Genomic DNA, 14,281 nt, shown 5'->3' with positions numbered 1-14,281 from the left:
CTCATCACTCATGTTTCTATATCTCTAACCCCCTTCCTCTCTGAAAGCAATACATATAAAAAAGACATATTTATTTAAAAATGTAAGTAATGTCCCATCTAATTTTAAAGCAGAGTTTCTCTCCTAATGTAACCATTCGTGAATAAAAATATTTACTAACCTGGTCACTTTGCTATGGAAAAGCATGTCAGGCCTGGTCAACAAATGTTCTAGTACTTGTTTGTGAATAAGCGATTCATAGGTGCTTAGGATCCAACTAGTCATAAATATGTCAGCAGACCTTCTCCCTGTATGTCTTTATGTTTTTAAGTCTTCTCAGTCTAATTTCCCAAAGGATTGCATTGACCTAGAGCGCTTTGATGGCTTGTAAGTCTCTCCTTCCTCTGAGTTAAGTGTCCTAATACTCTGGTATTTATGGCAACAAACCTCAGGTGCGCTCATATTTTGGCTACAAAAATTTTCCTTATGTGTGTGCTTTATTGCTCCTGCTCCTCTTATATCGCATTTCCTCCTTAGCATTTGAACTATTGGTTGAAAAACAAAGCTATAAATTAAGAAGTCTGAGCTTCATTCTAGCACCTCCCTTAGATCCCTCTTGGTGACCTTCCGCAGAGCAACGGGGAGCATCTGAAGGCAATGGGGAGCATCGCCTGAGCAGAGGAGCACTCAGGGCCAGCCAAGGAGTACTGCTGGGCTGCAGCTGGCCAAGGAACACAGTGGAACAAGCCACAGGTGACCGCATCCAGCCTGCTGGGCCAGGTTAACACAGGAAGCTCAGGGGTGTGGGGATGCTCACTGGGAGCTGGGTCTTCCCTCCTCCCAAGAAAGACCAGCTTATCCTTGACCTTAATTTTGTCAGGAGGCAACAAAGAGGAGAGGTTTTTTTAGTTGTGTTAGTCATCAGTGCAAGGAGTAAAAAAAGGTACATTAAGAAACCAACACTTTTGAGCTTGTCCATATGAAGGAAAAATACTTTGGTGATTATCCAAGAATGTGGGTCTTAAGTGAACTAGACAAGGAATATATTCTTGACAAAGATTAGGTGCTGTTCATTTTCTATCCAAATGACCAACTGCAAAAAATATGGAACCAATTGTCAAACATTGACACAAAGTATTTAGTGCTGAATTTGTGATTAAATAAACTTGATTTCCTTTAAGGTAACTAAAGTGGCTAAAATGTTATTAAATGCATATCCTATATAATAAAAGGGTAATATGCAAATTGACCCTAACAGCAGAATGTCTGGGAATGACTGGTCTCTATGACACACACTGACCACCAGGGGGCAGACGCTCAATGCAGGAGCTGCCCCCTGGTGGTCAGTGTGCTCCCACAGGGGGAACTCTGCTCAGCCACAAGCCAGGCTGACGGCTGCCAGTACAGCAGTGGTGACGGGAGCCTCTCCCGCCTCCTCAGCAGCACTAAGGATGTCCAACTGCAGCTTAGGCCTGCTCCCTGCTGGCAAGTGGACATCCCCTGAGGGCTCCCGGGCTGCCAGAGGGATGTCTGACTGCTAGCTTAGGCCTGATCCCCCGGGGAGCGGGCCTAAGCCAGCAGGTGGACATCCCCTGAGGGGTCCCAGACTGCAAGAGGGCACAGCCTGGGCTGAGGGACCCCCCTGAGTGCACAAATTTTTGTGCACCGGGCATATATATATATAATGACCATCTTCTCACCCTCTACTCCTATGCCTTTAAATTAGGGTGGTTCTGTGAATCTCAATCTTTATAATACTGGAGGGCTTGCTAAAGCACAAATTGCTAGGCGCCCAGAATTTGAAGTGGAGCCTGAAAATCTGCATTGCTAACAAGCTTCAAGGTCTTTTTGTCTGAGGACCACACTTTGAGAATCTCGGGGAATAATCGTCTTTGAAGGTTTGTAGTTAATAGAGCTCCTCTCAAATCAGTATTTAGTGACTGTAGTAGGCCTTATCTGAGGTGGTGCTGCGAGTTTGCAGATGAATTGAAGAATTGAGGCTGGTGGGAGGGAAGAGCCTCGAGAGACATAAGAAGGCAATGGGAGTGAAAGGCAGATTGAGGGGTTCAAGTGAGAGGGAGAAACCCAACCTGACACGGATCTCACTGCCATGTGAAGTGATTGCTTTATTGAGTTTGATCGCTGAGGTGGTGACAGGAGCTGTACCTAAAACAGATGGATAAGGCCCTGAAGGTTTTATCGTAGTCCCTTCTGTATTAAAGGGAAGAAATGGACAAGTTCTTTGAACTTTCATAATGATACTCATTTTCCTTGACAGTGGGTATTCATGGCCAGATGGGGAACTCCTTCTTTTGGGCAAATAAAGTCATAAAGGTAAGCTGTGACAATTGGATGGTCACCTTTCTTTTATTTTATCGATAGGGTTGGAATCTAAGTAGAACAGAGACATACACAGCTTTTTCTTCTCCAGAGTCCTAAGACATGGTTGTTGTTGTTGTTTTTTTTAATATATTTTATTGATTTTTACAGAGAGGAAGGGAGAGGGATAGAGAGTTAGAAACATTGATGAGAAAGAATCGTTGATTCAGCTGCCTCCTGCACACTCCCTACTGGGGATGTGCCCGCAACCAAGGTACATGCCCTTGACTGGGATCAAACCTGGGACTCTTCAGTCCGCAGGCCAATGCTCTATCCATTGAGCCAAACCAGTTAGGGCCTAAGACATGATTGTTGATATCTAAGTTCATCTGAAAGCATCAAGGCAGAAAAGAACGCAACTTTTAAATCCAATTTTTACATTCCATTGGTTGCAATTATTTAATATATTATTTTGATTTTAAAAATTAAAATTTTGCCATATGTAGGTGGATAATATATGCTCACGAAATCATTGGGATTCTTCCTTCCACCTATGGTCACTAGCAAAAGAATGCCCAAGTGTATTTTTTAAAAGCCTGGTTTAAAAAATATTATTTCAATGAAATACTGTAAATAGGAAATATGGTTTCTCTTTCTATGAAATAGCAATCATTAGGAGAAATAGTGTGAAAATTCCCAAATACTTCCATGATAGCAATATTCAGGAAATAATATTTTACGGTAAACATTTTTAATAAACAGCAGCATAAAATAATCAGTGTTTAATATCATCTCTGGTGTGTGAAATACAAATGCATATATCCTCAATATAAAATAGCCTTTTTGTCATTACAATTCCATGCTTGTCTATTTTAAATGCCCATAATAACAAATCAAACATTAAAGTAATACAGTGATTAAATGCATGCAGTGAAAATAAAAAAAGATACGGTAGGGCGAGATATCTGCATATTGCCATTATATATGGAAGAAATATATTGAGAGGAGCTGTACCTATACTGAGTTAAAAACAAATACACAAAAGGAAATAAGGAAACAGACCAGATATAAAAATGCAAAGATATATTTTCACTTCTGTGATACAAACCATAAACAATAGTTTTGTGCAAAAAAGAAAGTATCTGAAAATAAAGTCATTTTACAAAAAAACATTGTCAACAAAGCAAAAGATATTTTTCAGTTTGTGAAAAAAATACTATTTTAATACAAAAGGGACTGTGTTATGTAGTATCACAGTGCTATTATAAAATACATTATTACAAGTGGTTTTGAAATTTAGTTTGCTCACCTTAATGACTTCAGTAATTATAAAATGTTTAAAATAAATGTTATAGTTCTTTATAAAAAACTAACTTGAATTATTATTATTATTTTTTACCATAGCAATGTTTTTCCAGAGTAGGCATTTTACTGGCTCATGGAATGCTAATTTCCCTTTAAGGGACTCCTAGAAAAACTCAAGATTCACTGAAATTGTATTTACTTAAAATAATAAATATTCTTGGAAAACAATTGATTGTCGTATGATATACAAAATTGTGGTTTGAATCTTCATTATTAAACAGTTGCATAGCAACAAAAGGATACAAATATTCTCCTCTACCTAAAGTTAAGAAATGTAACTTCTGAGTCAGCTTATTTATGCCACAAAAATGTCTTAATTTAACTCTGAATAAATTTGAATATAGCCAATTGTTTAAGTTCACAGTACCTATAAGTCCATGTTTGTTTATTTGAAGATTCAGTGTTTGGAAAAACTGCAACATATCCTGGTAAACATTTATTTCCTAGATTTCTCATTGTAATGGTATTTTTTTAAAAAAATTGAACAACAATGTGCTTCTAATTCTCTTACATTCTCCTCATCAAATATCATTTCCAGGAATTACTCTATATCTGGAAAGTCTCTTTATAAGTCTCTTTAGCTGTAAAATAATAAAAAAAAGAGACTTGGAGACATTGTTCTTAGAATAAAGGAGCTATTTTTTAACAAGAGAAAAATCAACCATAACATTCCTTTCTACATAGAACTCGAAACCCATCTACAGGAATTCTAAACTTGGCAAAAGATGGCTAGCAGGTAAATGGCATGAGATGCACATTCGATACCTCCCTCTAACTAAGGTAAAAATAATCACATTGCTTCTATTATTCAGTTTAAAAAATTCAGTTCATGGTAATCTTTGAAGTGAGAACTCAGTACTTGCTTTTTAAAAATACTGTAATATTTTACAAAATAGAATTCATAGTCTTTGGATTCCAACTAACCCTATGAATAAATTGTCGCAACTCTTGGTGCTGATATAAAAACTGTGACTATTTCCCGATCAGAAAAAAAAAGTGAGAAACTTTAAATTACCTAGATATTGTATCATAGAGTTTCCTACTTCCCCAGAGTCCACTGAACAACTCATAGACAGGAAGTTGCAAGCATGGATGTGCTGATCTGCAGCCACACTTTTCTATTCGCCAATGTATTCGTCCAGGGAAGCTCCCGTAAGGCTGTCCCCATGGGAACCCATGGATGCTGACCTAGGTCGGGGGGCCCTTTTCCTGCCTGCTTCCTTTGGTGTCTCATTTCTAATGCAACAAAATAAACTACCACTACCAACCAGTCATCAACTCCAACACCCACATCTAGCCTTCTTATCTCTTGATGCCCTATATTATTTCAAGGGCTGTGTAAACACACGGTGGAAAAGAAAATGTAGGAAAGGCCTGCATGATCAGCAGAGGAGATTCACAAAGAGCCACACTCGGCACCTTCCCAAAGAAGCCCCACTGGGTAGAAGGCTTCAGGGGCACTTATACTTGTCTTATGGCTCATTTCCATCTGGGATTGCAAATCTGACCTAAGGCTTCCTCATTGCTTCCGAACATCACTTCCACATAAAGATGCACAGAGTTTAAACTGAACCAACACAATTCCTGAACATAGGTCCTGAAGGAAAGACAGCAGGTAGACAAATGCTACGGTATATACATTTTGGGGAGAGACCGGTCATGGTGACTGAAAGTGAAATACACAGAACACCATCTGACTTTCCTTTTTGGTTTGATGCTTAATCACAAGGATCTTTTCCTCTTTGCTGGTTTGCAGGTTTCAGTACGTGAAACGAATCCCAATGTCATGGCACACATCCTGATGAGGCCTTAATCCCACAAGGTTTCTTTCCGGCTGGGTGTCTGCCCTGCTTGGTAAGACACAACTTAAACTTCACAGAAGGTACTTGTTGCAATATCTGCTAAATGAGAACCTGACTTTAATAAAAAACATTTGAATATAAATCTTTTCTACGACTTTCTAGTTTTTCCTGTGTACCACATTTACAACAAGTTGTGCATTTTATAACTCTGCAGAAATCATAGATTCGGTGTGTCCGTGAATATTGGAGTCTCCTAGCAAAGATGGTTGCTTTGAGTCTATTTTGTAGGGTTTTTGAGATTTGTTGCCAAAAACGGTGATGCCCATCCCACCGGGATGATTTGGAATCGACATGTGTGGTAGTAAAGGAATATTTGCTTCCTGATTGGATCCTGATGAGGGCAAGCTGGTCACGTGGCCAGTGCTCGTTGACCCACTGGCACTGCTCGGGGACCGGCTCTTGGGGGGTGGGCAGTGCTGGATCACTCTGGGAGGACCTGCTGGCTGAAAGTGGGCAGCTGGAAATGCTGCGTATCCAGGAGGTATTGGGTATCCATTGATGGGGATGAATCTCTGGTTCTGAGGTATTGGTGGGCCAATGAAACCAGCAATCTGGCCCTGTGGTGTAATACCCTGGCTAGGGAACATATAATTGGGATATCTGGGGTTACTGAGATTACTCACTGGGCTGGCACTAAGGGAGGTGGTCTGCGTGGTGGCATTTCCTCCTGACGGAGTCGTGGAGCTGGTGTGACTGGAGAGTCCCTCCCAGGACCGAAGCCGGACGTGAATATCTTTAAATCTTGGTCTCCTAGAAGGAATCTCATTCCAGCATTCTGTCATGAGGCTGTACATTCTGGGTGGGCAGTCTTCGGAGCAGGGTAACAGCTGTCGTTTTCTCACCATTTCGATCACTTCCTGGTTACTGAAGCCATAATAGGGCTGGAGTCCAAAACTGAAAATCTCCCACAAGACAACCCCAAAAGACCAGATATCTGAATCAGAAGAGAATTTGCCATACAGGATGGCTTCGGGGGGCATCCAGCGAATGGGCAGCAACGATTTGCTCTGCACCCTGTAGTAATCAGCGGAGTATATCTCTCTGGAAAGCCCAAGGTCTGAGATCTTCACGTGCAGCTGCTCTCCGATTAAAATATTGCGAGCCGCAAGGTCCTTGTGGACAAAGAAATGACTAGACAGATATTCCATGCCAGCTGCGATCTGAATGGCAATGTGCAGAAAATCTCCATGATCCAGGCTGGACTTCACAGTGCCATCTTCATCACTGCTACAGCCAACATCAGAATGCGGGGACCGCATGATGAGGAACTCGTGGAGATCCCCCTGGTTCATATACTCAAAAAGCATGCACACAGGTTGTTCCTGAGTGACAGCACCTAGAAGGCAGACAATATTGGGGTGGTGGAGCTCGGCCATCAGGGACGCCTCCTGTTGGAAGTCTGTCCATTGCTGGGGGTTGTTATAGTCTTTTAAGGTCTTTATAGCAACCAACTGAGCATGGTCCATGCCTGGGAGATAGAGATGGCCCTTATAGATCTTTCCAAAGGCACATTCGCCCAATTCTTCCATAAAACGTACGGCAGAGAGTGGCAGTTCCTTAGCCTTGCTCTGTATGAAAGAAAGGAAAAGTGTGGTTTAAAATATTTCTTTTTTTGAAAAAAAATTTTAATTGATTTTTAGACAGAAAGGAAGGGAGAGGGAGAGAGAGATAGAAACATCAATGATGAGAGAGACACATTGATTGGCTGCCTCCTGCACGCCCCCTACTGGGGATTGAGCCCACAACCCTGCATGTGCCCTGAGTGGGAATTGAATCTGGGACCTCTTGGTCCATGGGACAGCGCTCACTCCACAGCAGCTGGGCTAAAACATTTCTTAAGACACCTTCTTGGCATCTGGAAGGAACGGGTGGAACATAGAAAGGTTCTATAAATTAGATTAAAATATTGTAGGTGTATACATTTTAAATAGTTGGCTGCAACTTAGGGGAGCCGTCATCGGTACCTTTCTGCCCATCACTCCCCAACTCACCCTTCTACACCCCTTGCTCCAACAATGGTTTCCTGCTGTTGCCTAGAGTCTCGCTACTCCCACTGTGGTCTTGGAATAGCAACATCAGCATCAATGGAAGCTTCCTACAAAGGAGGCCTCCTGGGCCCACCTCTGACCCACTGAGTGAGAATGTGCTTTGACCAGGCCCCGCGTATTCCAGTAGACATCAGAGCACGAGAAGCATGGCTGCAGACGATACAGCCTTCATTCTTAGCCTGGCACTGGGAGTGTCTGTGATTTGGCCCTCACCTGCCTACCCTGGCTCCTCCTCTCTGTGATAGCATCACTGTAGTTCAACAGGCCTCCTTGCCATCCACCCTAAACCACCGTGCACGTTATGGCCTCGTACCTTTATTCCTGCAATGCTCTCCTATTCTTAGGATATTGATTGTGCGAAAAGCAAGAGAAACCAAAGGAAAGACTGTCCTCACAGTAGAGCTGGGGAGACTTGGAATGTGCTCCTCTCTGCTTATTGAATCCTTGCCTCCTCTGAAGCGCTCCTTGGCCACTGTGGTCTTTGCCTCCTCCGGAGTCCTTTGGCTTTATGGTCTGAATGCCACTACGTGCAAGAAGCAGGGTGATGGCTGGTTACACGCATGACCGCTACAGCCAGCCAATCAGATTTGAATCCTGAGTTCTCCACTTACCAGCTGTGTGACCCCGGGTATAATATTGAACCACCTCATGCCTCAATTCCTTCGTCTGTAAAATGAGATGATAATACTTGATACAATTTACTTATCTTGTAGGATTCTTGCGAACTTTTAATATGTTAGCATCTGTAAAGTACCCAGCATGCTGTCTGACACATGGTAAGTGCTACTTAACCTTGACTATTATTAACTTGCTGTATGTTTTGTCTTAATCAGATTTCAATGCCTTGCATTTCCCTTCATACCACTTGATATGCCTATGGCTTTGCCAGTGGGCTGTTGACTGATTACCCTTAAAACAGACGGGGGAAAGCATGTGCCTCACAATAAAAATAAGTATTAAATGGTGACATTTGATCTTGGCAGTAAATGTCTACCGGGTCCTGTGTTTTTCCTATTTTTAAAAATTCACCTCAAATCTAGCCTGACGTTTATTCTAATTTGTTAGGGAAGAAGTCATGAAAGCAATGCATTTGTACATAAACGGATTTTTGAAATAATCCCTGTACCTTAAATCTTTGTTTTGGGGGAAAAGAATGCTGCTCTGCAGATCCCAATTGAAGCTGACAATGCTGCAAATCCATCTGGAATGCAGAGCTCTCCACACGGAGTTTAAAACAACAGTTTGGAAAAATAAGTTAAAAAAAAAAAACCCAAACCCTTCTCTAATCCAAATTCTACTAATTTAGAATTCATGATGATCGACTCTGTTCTAGGCTGACATTTTCCAGGGCAAAAATGCCCTCTAACCTAATTATAAGTGTAAACAGACTTCCAGCAAAACACCCAGTAGGAAGGACAAAATGGAATTGAGGGTTTCAAAACATTAATTCTTCTCTGCAAATATTATTGCAAATAGGTCTCATTTATTTGTTCAAGCAGAGTTTATGGGGTTTGTATTTGAAAATACAGGTCTTATAGGAAAGTTACTTCTGTTAAAACTAATAGTAATGCATTACTTATCAGCGGTTCTCAACCTGTGGGTCGCGACCCCTTTGGCGGTCGAACGACCCTTTCACAGGGATCGCCTAAGACCATCCTGCATATCAGATATTTACATTACGATTCATAACAGTAGCAACATTACAGTTATGAAGTAGCAACGAAAATAATTTTATGGTTGGGTCACAACATGAGGAACTGTATTTAAAGGGCCAGAAGGTTGAGAACCACTGGCTTAGATATTTAGTAAATTAAAGCTTATTGATCTATTTGTTCATTACAGTACTGTTTGTAATGGCAAAAGGTTAGAAACAACTTCAATGTTTACCTAGAGGAGAAATCTGATTAATTACGGTGGAGCCAGTAAACAAAATATTATATAGAACAAATTAGGACTCTTTCTATATACTGATATGGAGAGATCTCCAAAAGCCTATTGCTAAGTTAAATATAAAATGCAAAGCCCAGCCAGTGTGGCACAGTGGGTTGAGCATTGTCACATGCAACAAGAGGTTGCTAATTGGATTCCCAGTTAGGGCACATGCTGGGTTGTGGGCTCGATCCCCAGTAGAGGGCGTGCAGGAGGCAACCAATCGATGTTCCTCCATCTCCCTCTCCTTTCCTCTCTGTGAAATCAAATAAAACATATTTTAAAATAAAATAGAGTAAAAAACAAAAAACAGTAATACTGTATTCTGCTTTTGTGTGAAAGAGGAGAAGACAAAGAATATATTCATGTGTCTTTGCATAAAGAAACGATGCTCAGGAAACAACAGTGGCGACTGGGAGGGCACAGAGGTGAGAACTAGGAGGAGGGGACAGAGGTGGAAGGTTTTTTTACTTCGTGCCTTTTTATTCTTTTAAAATTTTTAACCTGGCAAAATATGTTACCAATTCAAAAAAGTATGTCATTAAAAAAAAACATATGACCAATCTTTCCATCAGATTGAATCAGATAATTTCTTCTGCAATCACAGGCCCATCCACTATTTTCTATTTTGCTTATAGGGGCTGGGTTCTTGTGGGCACTATGGAGTTTCTTTGGGAGAATAGCATGTGGGGGACGGGAAAAGGAACCCACTGAACCAACCCTACTGTTTTCTCTTGCTGCACTCAGATGACTTTGCTTTTGTGACAAGACTGAGCCAAAGGGATGTTTTCCTGTAGGACATTAAGACTGAGATTTCCATCAGAACGTTTCCTAATGATGCAACTGAATCCAATTTATGGGAAGGTCCCTGGAATGGCATAGAAAGTGTTACTTTTTTTTTTTTTTTTTTAATCTAAACAGGATTCTCTGGCTTTGGGTGATAGAGAAGAACAAGGGACTGAATAATACACTTCTTTTGAGGGAAAATGGGAATTAGGAACTAAACCCAAGGAAGAGTAGACTGACATAATGAGGAATTAGAAATCCTCCTCCCTCCTACTGCTGCTGAAATTAACCCATAGGCAGGGTGGTGTAATTCAACTCATGTGACTTTGGGCTCATACAAATTGGAATTCGCATCTTGGACTTGTTGCTTTCTATTAATAGGTAATACTCATACAGCATGGACTATGTGCCAGACACTGTTCTAAGCACTGTACAAATATTAACTCATTTAATACAACAGTCCTGTGGGGTAGGCCCTATATATTAGCTGGTTGGCCATGGGTGAGTTTCTTAACTTTTCTGAATCTCTATTTCATAGCTATGAAATAATATAACATCTACCTTCCATGGTTACAGTAGGGATAAGATGCAACAATGTATGAAAGCAACTTCACCTATTAAGTTCTCTTTAAATCAATCTTACTTTTCTTATTAGGGAAGTCATCTAAGAAGTGGAGTAACTACAAATGATTTCTAGACAGTCTTCTATAATGTCTTCTATTAAAACAATATATGATAAGTTTCCTCTTGTTAATATTTCTCTGTTGTCCTATAGTTGTTAGTGTTCTTTAAAAAAAAAAAAAAAAGAAGTCTTTAAAAAAATGACAGAGACTATATTTGGAGCCTGAGGATGGGTGGAGGGACAAGAACCCGTGTGGCAGAGCGGATGGTGGCAGATGGGGAGAGGGAGCGAGCAATCCAAACTTCGGGGGCTTGGAAGAGAAGAGGACAGGACGGTGGCACCAGCTGGACACGTGGCCACTGGGGCTTCATGACTAAGGAGCCTGCCCACAGTCCCCTACACTCAGGTGGCAAATGATCCATTTTACAGGTGAAAAAAGAGGCTTTCAGGAGTATCAAGACTTTGCAGGACCCAAAAGAGCTACACTCGTGCGTGCAAGGCCTTCTGCTTTGGGCCCCGCCATTCTGTCTGAAACCAGAGAAGCCTGCTGGCCGGGAATCCCCGTGGGCCTTGGCAGGTCTCTGACGGCTCCGCCTGGGGCCTGACACCGTGCGAGGCTGTGGGGCCAGCCTTCAGTGTGTGGTCACTCGGTGGAGTTAGAATGGCTCTGCCTCCCTGTTCAGACACACAAGAGAGTCCATTTCGACCCAAAGTGTGTCTTGCCATTTCTTACCGATACCTGGTGGGTCACCGAGCACAGGGTGTCAGCTCTGCTCCCGCCTGTATCAGGGAGGAGGAGGGGTTCGCCGGAGCTAGTCAGAGTCACATGTGGGGGTGTGCTTTGGAAAGAAGCACAGAAAGCAACAAACATGGCAGATTTCACAGAATCTTTCCTGCAAACACCTGTGCTGCAGCCGGCATGGAAGTGCCCAGAAAAAGCCGGCTCGGAGCTGGGTTTCAGGGGAACGATTTACACAGTGATTTGCATTTTTTAAATGCTCGAGTTACTTGGTACAAATGAGTCTTAACTACAGACTCATTTTCAAATTTCACATAAATCCTGAACTAGTTAAAAAATCATAAAAACCCTTAAAGAAGCAGCCAGTAGATGTACGGTAAGGGCAGGAAATTAGCTGTATTGTTGGGGAACAGATGGTTTACATTATACAAACCCCTTAGGCTAAACTTGTTTAGGTCTGGCATATTGTAAATTATATTTTAGTAATGAAAGTGAAATGACCTCTGCTTGACCTCCGGTGGGGTTTGTCTGTTTGAACCAATGTAGTGGAAAACTATGAAAGAAAATGAAGTCATAAAGTTTTGGCAGTTCAATTTTGGCTCATTTCAAGTTAAGGGGTTATAAATCTGTTTAGTTTCTGTTTGACAAGTATTTGTCATACAGGGATGTACAAAATGTAGAGAAGTGTAAAATACACACGAGGCACGGTGCCAAAGTAAACCCAGTACAAAGGGAGACTGGAATGAATAGGGTCCCAGGCTCCTATCTCTTTATCACTCCCTCCATTAGTTGAATGACAAGATGGGCTCGGTTTATTATACGCTGTAAGGCAATTAAGTACCTTAAAACTGAAACAGGCTTTCAGTTTAAATGTTAACATTTTTACTTCTCGAAAGTAAACACACATCTGCCCCAGTGCGCTTTTAAAAATTATATAATTTGGGGTGGGGGAGAGAAAAATCAAAGCTGATGTAGAAGTTGATACATTAGTCTCCAATCCGATTGTGCTTCTTCCCTTAGAGCAGTGGTTCTCAACCTTCCTAATGCCGCGACCCTTTGATACAGTTCCTCATGTTGTGGTGACCCCCAATTTCATTGTTACAAATTGAACATAATTAAAGCATAGTGATTAATCACAAAAACAATATGTAATTATATATGTGTTTTCCGATGGTCTTAGGCGACCCCTGTGAAAGGGTCGTTGGACCCCCAAAGGGGTCGTGACCCACAGGTTGAGAACCTCTGCCTTAGAGCAACTGGGGGGAGAACACTGGAGAGGCAAGTCCCTTAGATATGAGTCAGATGTGAGTATGACAGGACTGTCTTAATGGCTGATGCTGATGGCTTCTTTCACCTGAGTGCTGAACACGAAGTGGGGACATGTGAACCTTCTAGAATACATGAACCTGAGATGGGAAAGCAATGGGTCATGGGGTAGGGTTTTAAAAAATTCCAATTATGTAGGTGGCAGGTGGATGAGGAGGACAGACTCGGTGATTTTATCTCTTTCCACCGTCGGGAAGTTACGCCTTAGGTGCTAATACATTTGAAATGACTCCTCTGGGTGACAGGGCTTACTGCTAACCTTCCATTTCCTGCTTACCCCACGTAAGTGATTACCACCGGAAATGAGGGGAGAATTGTGTGAAGGCCACCTACATTTGTGTGCAGCAGGGGTCCCCTCTGTGACTTTTGGCCTCTAACCTGAACAGTGTATGAATATTCTACTTTTGAGTCTTACTTGAAGCCGACACACAGATAAAAAGCAGAGCTACATTCTCTGGGACAGGAAGGTGGCTCCAATAGCAAGGGGTGAAAAAGAACTGAAGTTCATACTCATGCAACCCACCCCGGCCCCTCCAGGTCCTGTGCTAGTTCCTTTCCTATTCTCGAATGCCCCACGACTGCTGCCCTTTTACAAATCTTCCTTGCTCTACATTTGCTGATACTAGCTGGACACAAGTGTCTGTAGGAGAGCAGGTTCCGCATGATAGCATTGGTCCTCAGACCCCTCAGAGGAACAGTGAAGCAGATCCGGGCCCTACTGAAACCACAGGGCTAACCTGGGTACCAGGAGGACACTCCTAGGTCCTTTTTCTCTTTGGAAGCACAGTTTCCTCTGAGATCGGTACTGCTTGGGGACTTACTTGCTCTGTGAAGCTCAAGTACTGACCAGCATCCTCTATATCAGAGCAGGTATTGGAACGCCCCCGGGGGGCGGGGTTTGTTAAAACACAGTGCTAGGCCCCACTCCCAGAGTTTCTGATTCCGCAGGTCAGAGAGTCTGCATTTCTGACAGGTTCCCAGTGATGAGGGTGAACCCACATGGAGGCTTCACGTGGAGAATCGCTGGTGCATGTGCCTGTGCCTGGGTGTGGGTCAGACAATGGCTTCGTGATCTGGGTGCCTGCTCCTTGCATGATGAATGACCACAGTGTGTCTGAAGAACCTGGTTGAGCAACTCTGACTTACACAACACAGAGAACGTAATACTCTGCTTCAGAAGATGCTTTGGAAATGCCAGCGAGAGAAAAATGTAGGGCCCATTGACTAGTACTGACTGGGCTTATATTCTGCATGGCTACCGTCTTAGCAAGAGTCATTGAAATATAAGTCACTCTGTAGCTTGGGC

General features: G+C 42.3%; 1 protein-coding gene across 2 annotated transcripts in view; it reads right to left on the bottom strand.

The window, feature by feature from the left end:
- Nucleotides 1-2,345: 2,345 nt before the first annotated feature.
- ROR1 (receptor tyrosine kinase like orphan receptor 1) overlaps nucleotides 2,346-14,281 on the bottom strand; it is a 399,382-nt gene continuing 387,446 nt past the window's right edge. For both annotated transcript variants that reach the window (XM_070405278.1, XM_070405277.1), the window contains one exon: nucleotides 2,346-7,093. In XM_070405278.1, the coding sequence (XP_070261379.1) occupies nucleotides 5,666-7,093 (1,428 nt within the window). In that variant the 3' untranslated portion in view covers nucleotides 2,346-5,665. The remainder of the gene's footprint in view (nucleotides 7,094-14,281) is intronic.

The sequence above is a fragment of the Myotis yumanensis genome, unplaced genomic scaffold (genome assembly GCF_028538775.1).
Source record: "Myotis yumanensis isolate MYYU_CA2020_CCGP unplaced genomic scaffold, mMyoYum1.0.hap1 SCAF_2, whole genome shotgun sequence".
Classification (NCBI taxonomy): Eukaryota; Metazoa; Chordata; class Mammalia; order Chiroptera; family Vespertilionidae; genus Myotis; species Myotis yumanensis.
This window is presented reverse-complemented; position numbering and strand designations above follow the sequence as displayed.